This window comes from Camelina sativa, chromosome 3 (assembly GCF_030686135.1).
Source record: "Camelina sativa cultivar CO46 ecotype springtype chromosome 3, ASM3068613v1".
Classification (NCBI taxonomy): Eukaryota; Viridiplantae; Streptophyta; class Magnoliopsida; order Brassicales; family Brassicaceae; genus Camelina; species Camelina sativa.
Window position 1 is genome coordinate 13,957,124 of NC_141882.1, and position 15,999 is coordinate 13,973,122.

The 15,999-nt window shown below is 35.6% G+C and overlaps 2 protein-coding genes, 1 long non-coding RNA gene and 1 pseudogene across 3 annotated transcripts; 2 read left to right on the top strand and 2 right to left on the bottom strand.

The window, feature by feature from the left end:
* Positions 1-2,129: 2,129 nt before the first annotated feature.
* On the top strand, positions 2,130-5,492 carry LOC147946902 (uncharacterized). Its single transcript, XM_087507286.1, has 6 exons — positions 2,130-2,233; positions 3,815-4,530; positions 4,626-4,770; positions 4,851-4,928; positions 5,026-5,099; positions 5,149-5,492. Exons 1-6 carry the CDS (start codon positions 2,130-2,132, stop codon positions 5,490-5,492), a joined length of 1,461 nt encoding a protein of 486 aa, XP_087363412.1.
* Positions 5,493-6,528: 1,036 nt separating this feature from the next.
* LOC104779007 (MATH domain and coiled-coil domain-containing protein At1g31390-like) lies at positions 6,529-8,177 on the bottom strand (annotated as a pseudogene).
* A 1,156-nt stretch (positions 8,178-9,333) lies between these two features.
* Positions 9,334-10,659, bottom strand: LOC104779008 (MATH domain and coiled-coil domain-containing protein At1g31390-like). Its single transcript, XM_019242425.2, has 4 exons — positions 10,553-10,659; positions 10,292-10,461; positions 9,919-10,145; positions 9,334-9,798 (listed from the first exon to the last, which is right to left on the bottom strand). The coding sequence occupies exons 1-4, from the start codon at positions 10,657-10,659 to the stop codon at positions 9,541-9,543; spliced, it is 762 nt and encodes a 253-aa protein (XP_019097970.2). The 3' UTR covers positions 9,334-9,540.
* Positions 10,660-13,142: 2,483 nt separating this feature from the next.
* Positions 13,143-14,681, top strand: LOC104777178 (uncharacterized). Its single transcript, XR_015592450.1, has 2 exons — positions 13,143-13,220; positions 13,302-14,681. It is a non-coding gene; the product is annotated as an uncharacterized LOC104777178 (long non-coding RNA).
* The last annotated feature ends 1,318 nt before the right edge of the window (positions 14,682-15,999 follow it).

Here is a 15,999-nt window from a genome sequence, read left to right on the forward strand (position 1 = left end):
TAACGTTTAAATATTTAAAATATTTGAAACTTTATAAAGTTTAAATATTTAAAATATTTGAAACTTCATTAACGTTTAAATATTATTAATATTTTTAACATTTTATAAAATTTAACTTTCTAAAAAATATAAATATTTATAATATTAATAATTTTTATAAAATATAAATATTTATAATATTTAACTTTTTTAAAAGTTTTAAATATTTATAATATTTAATATTTAACTTTTTAAAAATCTTTAAAATAAAGAACTGGAATAAACCAAATAAAAGTCTTTTAATTTTGAATGCCTGATAAATCAAGTTTTCTACTTATTTGTATTATGAATCATTTTGGTCTCTTTTATAATATGACTCTGAACTATTGCTCAATTTTTTTAGGCAATGTGGGATATTATACCCGTATTTTTTTATTCATCTACTGAGTAATATATGTCCGTTTTAAAAAATTTGTGTTACATCATAGGCAGGAAAAAATCACAATTTTTATTCACTAATTGTATTATAGGATAATTCAAAATAATTTAAATATAAATTCAAATAAAAATAAAAATGAACCATATATTTATGTTTGAATGAAGTACAAAAATTTCCTCTTTTTTTAAATCTTACTTATAACTAACTTTGAAATTTTTTGGTAACTAATATTAAAGTCAATGCATTAAATGTAAAAACTTTCCCAAAATTATTTTTGAGCAAAAACTGCTGCAAAAATACTAGTATAGATATACTAATCCTTTTTTTTAATAACATATAATTAATAAAGTAATAATCCTTTTTTTTTCTTTAAAGAACTAGTCCCCAAGTAATATATTTTTTTAGATGAGAAGTTGCAAGAAGAACATAACAAGGTTTACAATTTCCATAATTTTGTGAGTCTCTCAATTGTTTTTCTTCATCTTGGAGTGAAGTTTCCATGAAAAGAAGAATTACTAATTATCTCTACATAAGCGTCATCACTATCTCCAATCATCTTCATATCCATCATCATCAACATGAATTGATGTTTAAACTGACTATCTTTGTGTGCCAACTGTCACAGTTCAGGACACTAATACAATTTTTCTGTTGCTTTCTTTTTTCCTGCAAGAATCAAAATGCAATAAAAGAAACATTGGGAAACCTCAATGACAACTTAAGCCTCTTGTTCTCAAAACAAAACCGGAAAATATAACAGTCCAGAACATCAATTTTAGATCCAAACTAAACTCTAAACGGACTAAACTCGAACATCAAGTTTATTTCGTTCTTTTTTTATATACTAAATCTGATAAAATAATGATTTATATCTTTTGTTCAGTTCTCTTTTGCTTGCGCGCTTAATCTATCTTCAACTTTGACAAGTTGGATGCACGAGCAATAACGTGAACAATTGTGACCAGCCTCAGCTCTTCATGATTTGATTCTTTGTTATAAAGAGAGAGAAAGATAACACTTACTTTATTTTCCCCTTCTTTTTCCATTAAGAAACAAAGTGCAATCAAAGAAACATAGGGAAATTTCAATGAGGACTTAAGGATCTCGAATAAAGAGATGTTCAACCTTATCGTCAGACCTCCAGCAGAACTTTTCCTTCAAGTTTTTTCATGACTTTCAACTCTTCCTCAAGTTCTTGCAGACTAGTCTTATCAGCCTCATTAAGTTTCTTCTCCGACCAATCAACCTCAAACCCTGATTCTTTCACATAATATAGTGTAGCATATGCTTTGGCCCGATCATGACTAGAAATTTTCTCAGTGGATTGACACAAAATCTTAGATTACATCCCAAAACAGAGGCGTGTGTCAGCTTCGATGAGGCTCAAATTCGGATAGAAGCAAATTTAACTAAGGAATTGCCCTGAGAGTATTTTTTCACGGGAGAAGAAGATGGGGAACTAGATTCAGTTGTACACTATAGTTACCCGGGTTACCGCTGAGGTGTATTGATAACAAGATTTTCACCCAAGGTATCAAATCCCTATGCAGTTGTAGTACAAAGGTTATCAATCCAAATGGTTGTTATGCTAGCAGATAAGATACGATCTGAACAAACAAGTCAAGCCAAGCAATAATTGAGGTTTGATCTAACAATCCTAAAATAATTAAAAGAAAATAAATAAACAAGAACCACACGACCTAAGTACTCGATGCGAGCATTCGAGAACAACATCGGGTTGAGTGATCGGGTAAAGAAGAAGAGTAAGAACAACTCGAAGGTGTACACAAATCTGGTGATCGAGTACCAGTTCAGGTATAGGGTCGAGTTATGAATAAAAACGTAAACAATCAAGATGCGAAAGCTCCTAAGGATGGGGTAATCGACTCCTAAGTGTTCCTGACCAGTATGGATGTCCTACATGCCTCAAGCAAATATTCCCTAGACAATGAATCTCTAAAATCTTGTTAAAACACTCTCATGATAGAAACAATCAACCTTAATCACTCCCGTACCCAACTCTCGTTGGAAAAACATGACCAAGCAGACAATACAAACCGATTCATTATTGTCAATAAACTCCTTACACATCTAATCTCTTAGGCTAAGTGAGTAAATCTCTAGCATTGATTGATTCAAGCATTTCAAAAACATCTCTCGATGGTAAAACACCCTAGATCCACTCTACCTCTCGTTCTGAAAATAACATTAAGAACACCAATCTAGAAAGGAATTTATATAACATAAACAATCAAGCTAAGACATCCTAACCGATCAAGAACACATATTTGTCTATCCCATCCCTAGAAACTTTGTTTCACTACTCAGATCTCATTGCAGAAAACATAAAAACACAAATAAACGAAAATTGCATTGTATTGAAAATAGAAATAGAGTAGAAGAGTACAAAATAGAAATAGAGTAGAAGAGTACAAAATCGAAATCTAAAAGAATAGCAAAAGAAAATGAAAATAAATCCTAACAAAGTGGAAAAAGAGTTTGAATCACTCAGTTTCTCTCCCAGAAGCTCTCGCTCTCTGTTCTGAGGGTCTGCGGCGTGCTTTGGCGAGAGGAAGAAGAGGGGGATTTATATATGGAAACCCTTTAAATCTAGCTGCTCAGTCCTGCCCGAGGGTCTTCTCAATGGGATGCACAAGGATAAGGTCGAGTTGTTCCTCGGGTAGGTCTTTGGGTTGTTCTTCCTGCTCTTAGATCCTTCTCGATCGGGTTGAGGTTCTGATTGTTCTTCCTGCTCAATAGCTCATTCGGGTACATGGTCAGATTTGACCTTGTTTCTCCCCATTTTAGGCTCTAAAGCATTTGTTTTCATCCAAAATGCACAAAGGCATGAATGCAACACCCTAAATGTAGATTCCTATAGTTAATGACCTAAAATTGCTAAAGTTAGGGTATAAATAAGGCAAAATATGGACAAAAAATAATGCCTAAAACATGTAAATTAGAGAGTTATTATGTACTTGTTGTAAGAAGTGGGGACACCTTGTCTTAACTTGTTTGTCGCCGGAGGCTCAAATTGGTCATGTTACGCAAGTTCAGCCGCATTCCCCTGATAAGGTTGTCTGCCTATTTTCCAAAATAAGCCTTGGCTTTTGTTTGGCGATTTTACAGAAACCTTGGATATGGTGGAGCATTCCATGATTGATGTTAATCCGATAATCTCTGGTGGTATGCGAGATTTTCAAGCAGTAGTGAACCATTGTTCTCTCTCGAACATGGCTTTCCATGGTCCCCATTTTACATGGTGTAATTAGCGGGATAATGATCAGATTCTTAAGAAGTTAGATCTCGTGATGGTGAATGACGCATGGGTTCGATAGTATCTGCATGCATATAGCATGTTTTCTGATGGGGTTGCTCTGATTATATGAACTGCAGGATCATGGTTATGGGTGTTGTTGATAATCATGCTCGACTGCGTAAACCGTTTAAGTTTGTCAACTTAATGGCGGAGATAGAGGAGTGTAGGCCGTTAGTTGACTCCTACTGGAAAATCACGCAACCTTTGTTTCTCTCAACCTCTACACTCTTCAAGTTTTCTATAATACTCAAGGGGTTAAAGCCAGCTTTACGCTCTTTGGCTAAGAGACAGTTGGGAAATCTGGTCCGGAAGACTAAGGAGGCTTTTGAGGTGTTATGCCATAAGCAACAAGCTAACTTGTCTAACCCATCCTCTACAGCGAGGGTGGAGGAGAATACCGCTTTTAAGAGATGGGAGTTCTTGGCGGAGTTGAAAGAAAAATACCTCAAGCAGAAGTCTAAGTTGCACTGGTTGAAAGTGGGAGATAAGAAAGCTTTCCATAGAGCGGCTACTATGAGAGCAGCTTTATATTCTATTAAGGAGGTTCAGGTTCAGGATGGGAGAGAGGTTGTTAGGGAGGATGAAATCAAAGTCGAGGCTGAAAGGTACTTTAGGGACTTTCTACAGACCATTCCCGTCGGTTTTGAGGGTACTACGACGGAGGAGATGGAGCTCTTATGGTCGTTTTGCTGTTCTGCAATGGACCAGTATGCTCTAAATAGGGAAGTTTTAGGTGATGAAATCAAGAAGGTTCTTTTCTTTATGCCAAATGATAAATCGCCTAGTCCTGATGGTTTCACTCGGAGTTTTATAAAGCTACATGGGAGTTTCTCGGTTCAGAGTTTGTGTTAGCGGTTCAGTCAATTTTTGCGAAGGGTTTTCTTAAAGGTATAAACTCCACAATTCTTGCTTTTATTCCGAAGAAAGTATCTGCTAAGGAGATGAAGGATTATAGACCAATATATTGCTACAATGTGATCTATAAAGTCATTTCGAAGATCATTGCTAATAGACTAAAGAGCGTGCTTCCGAAGTTTATCTCTAGTAACCAATCTGTATTTGTGAAGGATCGTTTGTTTAATTGAATGTGCTGTTGGCTACTGAATTATTTAGAGACTATCATAATCCCTCCATTTCTGGTCGTTGTGCAATCAAGATTGACATTTCAAAGGCTTTTGATTCAGTTCAATGGTCTTTCCTTTCCAATGTTCTCTCCGCATTGTAGTTTCCACCAACGTTCATCCCCTAGATAATGTTATGTGTTACTACAACCTACTTCTTGGTACAGGTTAATGGTGAGCTTGCTGGTTTCTTCCGCAGATCCCGAGGGCTTTGTCAATGATGTTCCCTTTCCCTATATTTGTTTGTTACCTTTATCACGTATGGATGTTCTATCTAAACTGCTTGATAGGGCGGCGGGAGAGCACCTTTTTTGGGTATCATCCACGGTGCCGGACTCTTGGTCTCACTCATCTTAGTTTTGTGGATGATGTTATGGTCCTATCCGATGGCAAGGCTAGGTCTATTGAGGGTATCATTGCGGTATTTACCCAATTTGCCAAGTTATCAGGTTTGAATATAAGAATGGAGAAATCAGTGCTTTCCTTGGCGGGGGATATAACACATCGACCTGCTTCTGCTCATTTCCTATTTGTCACTGGCTCCTTGTCGATTTGCTATTTGGGGCTAACCTTAGTCACCAAACGACTTACCAAGGTTGACTGCTCTCCGCTGTTGAGCAGATTAGAAAGCTGATTGGCTCTTGGACGGTTAGATACCTCTCTTTTGCGGGTCGGCTTAACTTGGTCTCCTCAGTTCTTTGGAGTGTTTGTAATTTTTGGATGGCTGCTTATCGTTTGTCTCGTGAGTGTCTAGCTGAGATCAACTCCATGTGTTTGTCGTTTCTCTGGTCGGGACCAGAGATGAGCACTAGAAAGGCCAAAGTGGCATGGGAGGCTGTGTGTAAACCAAAATCTGAGGGTGGCCTTGGATTGAGATCATTTCATGAGGCTAACCTGGTTTGTTGTTTAAAGTTAATCTGGAGCATAGTCTCAAAGGGTGATTCCTTATGGGTGCAATGGGTGCATATGAATCTCTTGCAGTAAGCTTCTTTTTGGTCCCTAAAAAGTACGACTAGCTTGGTGATAAGAAAAATAAACTCTCTTTTTATTATCTGAATGAACTGTTACAACTGATAATAAGATCGGTCTCTAAACGTAGCTAGATCATAACTGATTCCTCAAAGTCAGATAAGACTTTGTTTTCACAACAAACAACATAACCAAGCACTCTTTTTTACAATGCTTATATACAAAAGTCTTCTTTTACTCGCACGTGCTCTCTTCTTGATCCCCACGTGCGGCTCCTTCTATGTTCTTCCTCCTTATGTAGACCTGATGAGGCTTATCACTTGGGTTCTTGGAAATGGTCAAAACTTCTTAAGTATGGTGACCTTGCAAAAACCTTTTGTAAAGTGGAAGTGGGGAATGGGGAAAACACCTCTTTTTGGTTTAATAACTGTGGCGGAGGTGTGGATTCGTCGTCGACGACGGAGACAACATGCAGATTATCTAAATGCGATAGAAGACGATCTGTCACTTCAATGGCAACAATGCCAGCAGAGTGGCGATAAGGTGCTTTGGAAAGGAAAAAATGACGTGTTTCGTCCAAAATTTTCGACTCAGGATATTTGGAACCATATCCACACTACATTTAGTGCAGTGGTCTGGCACAGGGAATTTGGTTCCGTCATGCCACTCCTAAGTTCTCGTTTTGTGTATGGTTGGCGGCTCTAGACCGTCTTTCGACGGGAACCTGTATGGTTGCTTGGAATGGAAGTTCCACGGGCACTTGTGTGTTCTGTTAACTTACCATGGAAAGACAGGACCATCTCTTCTTCGCGTGTGGTTTTGTCGCTACTGTATGGTTGGCCCTTATTTAAACAATAATGAGAAAGTGTCAAGTGCTTACGTTTTAAATTTTCATGTGAAGTGTCAGATTTCGTTCCTTATTTTTTTTTTCCCAAATCTGATAAAATAATGATTTACCTCTTAGATCACATCAATAATGTTATTGTATTAAGCGATTTGTGTAGTTTCATCTTCTTAATATTTTTGTTCAGTTCTCGTTGCTCAATATATTCAACTTTGACATGTTGAATGCACGAACAATTGTGATCAGCCTCGGCTCTTCATGATTTGATTATTTGTTATAATTAAAGAGAGAAAGAGAACACTCATTTTATTTTTCCTTCTTTATCAATCACGTAAACAAATCCAAACCTGAAAGTACAACCTTATCGTCAGAACTCCAGCAGAACTTTTCCTTTAAGTTCTTCAAGACTTTCAACTCTTCCTCAACTTCTTGCAGACTAGTCTTACCAGCCTCATTAAGTTTCTTCTCCAACCAATCCAACTCAAACCCTGATTCTTTCACATAAGATAGTGTAGCATATACTTTGGCCAGATCATGACTAGAAAGTTCCTCAGTGGATTGACACAGAATCTCAGTCAAGTTTAGTAGGACGTTCATGTATGTTGTTCTCAGAAGTGAGTTCTTGGAACGGAATTTTGATGCAATGTTTGGGTGCTCTTCAAATAGACTGTTCACAGCTTCTACCTGCAAGTGAACCATGGACGTATATAGAGTAAAACCATATCATACAGCAGTGTTTGGAAACCTGAAAACCATATTAAAAAAAAGTACAAAACTTACCTGCGAAGGAAGTACTTGAAACCCATTGACATTGATGCTTTCATGAACTAATAAAGTTTCCTCTAGCACATCAGATTTGACAATAACTTTAAGAACAAAAAGCTCAGTAACAATCTTGACGTCTCCATTAACCATAAACCCATTAAATTTCTCATTTAGTATGGTAACGGGAAACATGTCAACGAAACCGCAGGTAGGAGAAACCAGTTTTGCGATACTGTCAAGTCAAGAAACATAGAACTTAAGTCAAAACAAGAATTGCACAAATCATAACTATAATCTTGCAGCAACACAAGTCCGATCAGATAAGTCTATGACAAATAGAACATTAAACATGACCTTTTGTCTGTCATAATTAAGAAACACAATATATTCTACCTTTCTGTTCAGAAAGTTTATCCGACATTTGATTAACAACAGTTATGCGAAATTTGATGTGTCTCTTCCAACCATTAGGCAAAGAATCAGAATCAGCAACCTCCAGAGAGGGAGACAAACATTTAGTAACTCCATTTCCCTTGGGATATATCCTAAGGCGCCTTGCAAGAAAAATGCAAAACCAATAAAGCAATGCAAAATATTATAAAAAACTCAAGTGAATGAAAAAAAGTTTGCTTACCATTTGGAGTCACCAACTACGAAATCATCAGAAATATGAAGTTGATGTGGCAAATAGGAGAAATTTTTTATCGTCCATGTGAGTTTCTTTTCACATTGCTTCTCCATTGATCCTGATGACGACTCCTTGCAACCACCCGAGTGGAATACAACCAAACTTGTTCTTTTAAGGAAATCAACAATTTTAAAACCAAACCTATAAATAAAGAGAGGCAGATTACACTATGGATCCGAAGCCTTTAAAAAGGTTCGAAAACACAGTCACACACACCAAATTTTATAAGTAAGTTCGAGAAAACGCAAGGTCACCCGCTATGAATGTGACTCGTGTTAAATACGAAAACTTGAGGACTGCGAAACGCTTCGGCATGTGTATAATCCTTTTTCGTTTTTTTAATAGGAACTAGTCCCAAGAAAAATGTTGTTGCTTTTATTTCCAAAGGAAGAAGAGTTTCAAGAACACTTGACTTGACAAAAAAAAAAACATGCATTAGCACCGTTTATTTGACTAATAAGAGGAAGTGTTGATTATCAAGTGATGTTCTAATTTTAATTCCTTAATTTTTTCCACCAAACCTGATAAATTTACCTCGTAGATCACATTAAGAACTTAATGGCCAATAAATTGGATAGTGTTAGAGTTATTGCGTGCGTTAGGCGATTTGTGTAGTTGATAGAACAAATGTTTCAACTTCTTTATTCCTTTTGTTCATTTCTCTTTTTTCTTACTCAATCTATCTTCACCTTTGACATTGATACACCACTAAAAACGTGAGCAAATGTGATGAGCCTCGTCTCTTTGTTATAAGGAGTGACAGATAAAACTCATGTTTAACTTGCAGCTTGTTTTTTTACGTGAAATTGATCTATGTAAATCATAGACCAGCCCATAAGATGGCACCAGACATGGGAAAAATCTTTGTAACATTAGACATACGTTTTGCGACAGGGATAACATCGCTGCTCCATCCAAACAGTGACCCAGACGTTGAAAGCTTGTAAACAATTGTTACAGTAAACAGTCCAAAGGAAAAGTTGCAAGAAGAACATAATTAACACCGTTTACTTCAATATAATTTCCACTTTTTGTGAGTCTCCCAATTGTTTATCTACATATTGAGGGAAGCCTCCAACCCAAATCGAACATGTCCTGTAGTTTTCATGAAATTGATCATGTTTAAATTGACTACCTTCGTGTGCCAACTGTCACTGATCATGAGGACACTTAACACATTTTTTTTTGCCTTCTTTTTTCCAGCAAGAATCAAAGTGAAATAAAAGAAACATTGGGAAATCTCAATGACAACTTAAGCCTCAAAACAAAACCGAAAAACATAACAGTCCAGAACATCAATTTTAGATCCAAACTAAACTCTAAACGGACTAAACTCGACTAAATACATCCTCATGGTCAGAACTGCATCATAAACTCTTGCTTCAAGTCCTTCAATTCCTTCAAATCTTGCTCATATTATTGCAGCTGAGCCTTGCCAACTTCTTTCAGTTTCTTCTCCAACCAATCCAATTTAAAACCTGCTTTTGTCATACAAGATATGTTACAATATGCATTGGCGAGATCAGCATTGGAGAGTTTCTCAGGGGATTGGCACAGGATCTGATTCAAGGTTAGTATGCTATTCAAGTATGCTGTTCTGAGGCGTGGGTTCTCCAGACGGAGTTTTGTCGCAATGTCTGGGTGCGTTTTAAAGAGATTGTTCACAGATTCTACCTGCCAGTGAAGCATGGACGTAATAAAATAAAACCATAGATCAAATAGATATTTTTGGATATATATACAAGAAACTGAACTTTAGGGAGTGAGTGAGTGACTCTTAAGTCTTAAACTTACCTGTGAAGGAAGAACTTGAAACCCATTGACATTGATGCTTTCATTAACTAATAAAGTTTCCTTTAACACATCTGATTTGCCAAAAACTTCAAGAACACCAACCTCGGCTACAATCTTGACTTCTCCATTCATCAAAAACCCATCATTTTGGTTAACAAGTTTGGCAAGGGGAAGCATTTCAAAGAAACCCCAGCTTTTGGCCTTCTCTTCAAACCAGTGCTGAGTTACTATAAAGTCACGAAACATAGTCAAAAGAAGAACTGTACAACACATAAAAAGGAATCTAGCAGCAACATAAAGTCCGAGAAAGTCCATGACAAATAGAAAATAAAACATGACCTTTTGTCAGCCTTAAGGAACACAATCTACCTACCATTTTGTTGGGAAAGTTTCTCTGACGTTTGATTAACAACAGTTAAGCGAAATTTAATGTGTCTTTTCCAACCATAAGGCAAAGTTTCTGAATCAGCAACAATGAGATAGACAGACAAATATAAATTCTTATTACTAGACCTATCTCCCTTGGGATAAGCCAGAAGACGCCTGCAAGCAGAAACGAAAACCAATAAAGCAAAGTATACAATATCACATAAACCTAAACTGAACGAACACAATAGAGAACATGTTTTCTCACCATTTGGAGTCACCAACTACGAAATTATCCGAAGAAATGTTGTCAGACTGCAAAGAGGAGAAATTCTTAATCGTCCATGTGATCTTCTTTTCATATTGCTTTTCCATTGATCTTGATGATGAGGCACAACCAAAACTACCAGCAGAACATGAAGATAAGTTAAAACCCTAGATCAACCCGAGTGGCATACAACCAAACTTTTTATTATCAATTAAACAACAAAATACAAAACCTAGAGGCATATTACAACACTATGAGTTGTTAAGGTTTGAAATAAACAATTTTTACAAGTAACGTTCGAGAAAACGCAGGGTCACCTCGCTTTGAATGTGAATCGTGTTGGATACAAAAACTAGATGAATGCAAGAAAGGCTCCGGCTCCTCATTCATAGTTGGTCTGATAGGACTATTTATTAATGCCTAGGTATGTCAATCACGCTCGCCCGACCCTAAACCCACATATGTTAGAGTCCGGCCGAGGTTAGGTTGGGCTTTTCCAAACTTTTTTACGAATAAAAAATTAAATTTAGAAATATGAAACAATATTTAAAAGTATTCTATAAAGTGATTCAATGAAATTTTAATAATCATTTATCTATATAATAATAACAATCTGAATAACAATTGCGATTTTTCGTCGTACATTTTCCTTATACTCCCTCAATTTCAAAATATAAGATGTTTAAGTAAAATCATGCAGATTAAGAAATGTCCACTTTAAAAAAATTCAACCAATTATACAAAAGACTCTATAATATAAAATATAAAATTAATATAAAAGTTGCATAGAAACTTGAAAACATTCTATATTATTAAACAAAAATACTTTTCCAAAACATCATATATTATGAAACAGAGGGATTCTATATTTTTTTTGGAAAAAAGAAAAATTATATGATTGCGTCTGTTCATGCAACTGTTCATTATAGAATTGTGTCTTTTCACAATATCTTATTCACAACTTTTTATTCCAATAATTATGTTTATCTAAATATTTGTCTTTTAAACTATATCTATCTATCAATATATATATATATAACATATATAATAATAACAATATGAATAAATACCAACAACAGTTGCGATATTTCGTTGTACCTTTTCATTTTATATATTTTTTTTTGTTTTTTAAAAATTATACAGTTGCACCTTTTCATTGTAGAGTTTTGTCTTTTATGTTATAAAAATCATGCAGTTGCGTCTGTTCATCGTAGAGTTATGTCTTTTCACTATATTTTATTTACAATCTTTTGTTTCAATAGTTATGTTTATCTAAATTTTTATGTCTTACAGAATCAGAAGAACTATCCAGGTAGGGTGCGAAATGAGAGTTCGAATTCACAAGGCAGTGCTTCTCAAACAATGGCATTCAAGGCGTTTATAAAGGAAAGAAAAGAGTCTCTAATTTCTAATTTTAGTAGAGAGCACCAGGTTTGCTATCCCCTCTTGCTAACTTCATCATCTACAAACGGACATTTGTATTTCGTGGAACTTCATTTTGTGTAAACGGTCTAATGTCATTTCCATAGCAGAATGATCTTGGCAAGACTCACGATGCATCCTTTACATGAGCCTTACATAAATATGTTCTTCTTTTCATGCGTGTTATTTTGTCTGGGATAAAATTGCAGCATGTGCCAAGCATTATGTGGGAGATGGTGGGACAACCCGATGAATAAATGAGAATTACACGGTAACTGCTTTACCACATGCCTGCTTATGGTGATGCAATTTACAAAGGTGTTACCACAGTGATGGTTTCATAGTCAAGCTGGAATGGTGAGAAGATGCATGCAAATACTGAGCTTATCACAAGGTATCTTAAGGGTACCCTTAACATCAATGCACATGCTCTGTGTTCTGGCAGTAGTATTTCTAAATGAATATTGCCCTTTCTTGATGTATTTTGAAGAGTCGTGAATAGAACCTTTTATAGAGCATGTGTGAATTCTTAGTTCAAGGAGTTGATTTTGAGTTCTAATTCCAACTTATCATCTCTATGATTATGTGCGGGGTTCTTTTACTTCGGCAAGGTGTTGATATGATTTCCTCACCACCGCATACAAACTACACAGCTTCCGTCCGAGCTGCAGTTCAAGCTGGAATTGATATGGTTTGTGTTTCGAACTTCACAGACATTCCTGGATTGGGAAAGGAAAATGGTACTTGTGTATGTATTGGCTAATGAAATAATGTTACATATGCACAGGTCATGGTCCCCTTCAACTTTACTGAGTTTGCCAATGATCTTACGTCCTTGGTGAAAAACAAAGTAATTCCTGTCACCCGGATTGATGATGCTGTCAGAAGAATCCTGCTGTCAAGTTCAGTGATGCTCTTTTTGGGACTTTAGTGGAAAACTTCCTATTACATGGTTTAGAAACACAGAGCAGTTGCCTATGAGCTATGGAGATTCACATTATGGCCCACTCTTTGCTTACGAGTCTGGTCTTGAAACCGAATCTGTTGCGAGCATTGTTGCTAGGTTAAATGCTTCACACAGCTTATTGTTCCATCGTTTCAGTATATGCTCTCTGACACAAGATTATGATTCTTAACACCTTATTTTGGTTGCAAACAGGTGAACCGCAGCTTCTGCTACTAGCACAAAGCCTTGCTTGAACAGAGTCCTTGTATCTGCTACAATTTGTCTACTTCTCTTCCCAAGGTATCATGACCAGTTTCAACTTCAGTTTTGATTTCTGTTAATAAATTGGTAAGAATTTGAGGAAACTTTATATTTTTGTAGCTTAAGCCGTGTTCTGAGAAGATGAAAGCTACAAAAGCTTGGGAGTAGATAATTCATTCGCTTATCTGATCCCGGGAGTTTTTCGTAACGTAGTTTTGTTCTTCTAGCCTAGCAAAAGAGATCCTGAATCTGAGTAATTGCAACCTGGATCATCTTGAATATTTGAACGTTCTTCTATTTACATGCTACAGAGAGTATAGACTGTTCTCTTCTTTCAATCCATCATGCTTGAATATAAATTAAATTAACGTTGTGGGCAATAATGGTAAACAAAAGAGAAGAAAGAAAGAGAACAACATTATGCTTTCTTTGTAAGAGAAGAAACATATGATGGATTGAAAGTTTAACTTAAACTTTCACATCTCTTATGTTTTGAAATGAATTGCTTCTTCTTTAATTACTCTGCTTGCTTCTTCACAAGTCTGGTGGAGTTGTAGCCACGGACAAAGATTACCATCAAAGTTGAAGGACGTTTAGGATTCAGGTAAACGTCCTGAAATATTGAAACAGAGTACAATATCCAGGTAGTGGTCAGTTATCCAATTTTCATGCCATTGGAAATGAAATTCAAAATTAAAAAGCTTAGTTTTCATGAAATATTTTTACGGTCTATCGAAAAACTCTCTCCGTATGCCAATACATCAAGCTTTAGTGATCTGCAAGTCTTCCGAATTGGTGGTGGACCACAAGCTTCAGTATCACCTCTGCCAATCAGGTCCAACCGGGTTTCAAATCTGTTGAGGGTGACTAAATATCGATGATCGCGATCTGCTGCCTTTTTTTTATCGATGTCTTATACGCAGAAGAACCAGACCAGATTGGCTCAAGGTAATCTCTAAAAAGTTCTTGTTGTGTCCAAAATCAAAAGCTTTTGTTTCTTTTGGTCCTCACGTTTCTTTGATGTTTCTTTCTTTTCTCTTTGTTTTTTTTTATGATGCAACAATTTCTCTGTGTTTGTGTCATTGTGTAAATGATGGAAGTTGATATACTGAGGAAGAAGATAACGTATTTAGCACCACTACCTGGGAACTTACCTAGCAAGTTCTTGATCGCTGGATCTTTGTCATGGCTTGAGGAGTCGAGATGATTTGGTTAGAGAAGAGAGAGGTATGTTTTGTGCTTTCAGAATGATGCATCAGCTCAAATACGTTACTTAAATTACAAGTAACGCTTTTTCCTATACTAAATGGATATTATCTGCTTTTATGATAAGAGGTGACAAGCTCTGGACAAATGCCCAACATTAAGTTTATTTTTCTTCTTGGACTTCATTTGTATATGTTGTTTTCCAATTATCGATTTTTTGTATCCTTTGTCATTTTATTTACTCTTATCACATAACTTTTGATCTGATTAAAGTTAAGAGAAGGGAAGATGATAGAATGTATGTGGCCAAATAATGATTTGACTTTAATAATATTTTTATTTTAATAAAAATTAAATATTAATGTGATTTCTATATCGTTAATATATATATATATATATATAAAATTAACAAAATTACTACTGTTACTTTAAATTATTATATTCTAAAATTGAATAGAGAAACAAAAAGTCAATTTAATTTAATGATAAAAAAAATCTGAAAAATGTTTTAATGATATTTATAATGATAAACGATAACTTTTTAAAAAATGTTTTCCATTTAGTTTTCAATAATTTTAAAATACATTATTAGTGATAAAAGTTACTTTTAACTAAAATAAATAAATTTCTGAAAGGTTGAAAAAAAAAAACCGTAACTCTCTCTCTACCCCTTGGCGACAACAAAGAAGATCTTCAACAGTTTCGTCCGTTTTTTAGGACTGCCGGCGTTTGCCGGTGGTTCTTTTCTCATTTTTCTAGTTTTTCTTCTTTTATTCTTAATAATTATGATGAGAGACACACTTTTTAATCGAATTCTTTTCCGATCTATTTTCTCTTCTGAGATGGTAACAACGTTTATGATCATGTTTGCAATGGAGACAAACTCTTATCAGTTTCATTTAACGCCGTTGCCAAATTCAAGATTGGAAGAGTCACTCTACCGATGTCTCTTGTCCTGTGTCATGTCGATCCGTTTGAAGCGTGATATATTCCTTCATATACAGTTTATTTCCAGTGGTTTCTTTCACTGGCGTCATCTCTGGTTCTTAACCGATGAATTTTCTTCAAACATATGGTTTGAAGAAATCATTTGGGTATTTGATCCGGGTATCAGTAGAAAAATCTGTGTGATCGAAGGAATGGGCTTATGTGATGTTTTCCTCTGTTCAGAGTCATGGTCCAATGATGGTGATGATGGTCTCGCTGTCCCAGGAACAGATTCTTCAGGCTCTACGAAAAAGGAAATCGGGGTCACTAACCACACACAATGGATATGGCGATATGAAAGACATGATCCTGATCCTTTTGAAGCAACATATCAGAGTATTTATTTAATCAAAGTGATGCGAAAAGCATTTGGGAGTTTCATCTATAAGATGTTAAGCCTTTTACAAGTATATGAAGAGGGGATTTAACAGATTTTATCTGTTGCCAGTAAGGCTTCCGGTTGGAAAGCATAGTCACTTCCACTTCTTCATCGAAATTGTGTTCAATTTCCTATATTTGGTTCAATGGTTGTATTTCAATGGTTTCATGTATTATGTAATACTTTTATGATTAATATAATTGCTTAGATGTTAAAAAAAAAACTAAAATAAAAATAACTATATAC

Bases quoted from the DNA above. Each gene is read 5' to 3' on its own strand.
- LOC104779008 (XM_019242425.2), bottom strand. From the start codon at position 10,659: ATGGAAAAGCAATATGAAAAGAAGATCACATGGACGATTAAGAATTTC. The intron at 10,462-10,552 runs GTGAGAAAACAT...TTCTGCTTGCAG, and splicing joins GTAGTTGGTGACTCCAAATG to GCGTCTTCTGGCTTATCCCA. The intron at 10,146-10,291 runs GTAGGTAGATTG...GTGACTTTATAG, and splicing joins GAAACTTTCCCAACAAAATG to TAACTCAGCACTGGTTTGAA.
- LOC147946902 (XM_087507286.1), top strand. From the start codon at position 2,130: ATGCGAGCATTCGAGAACAACATCGGGTTGAGTGATCGGGTAAAGAAG. The intron at 4,771-4,850 runs GTTTATCTCTAG...TGAATTATTTAG, and splicing joins CTAAAGAGCGTGCTTCCGAA to AGACTATCATAATCCCTCCA. The intron at 5,100-5,148 runs GTTTGTTACCTT...ACTGCTTGATAG, and splicing joins TGTTCCCTTTCCCTATATTT to GGCGGCGGGAGAGCACCTTT.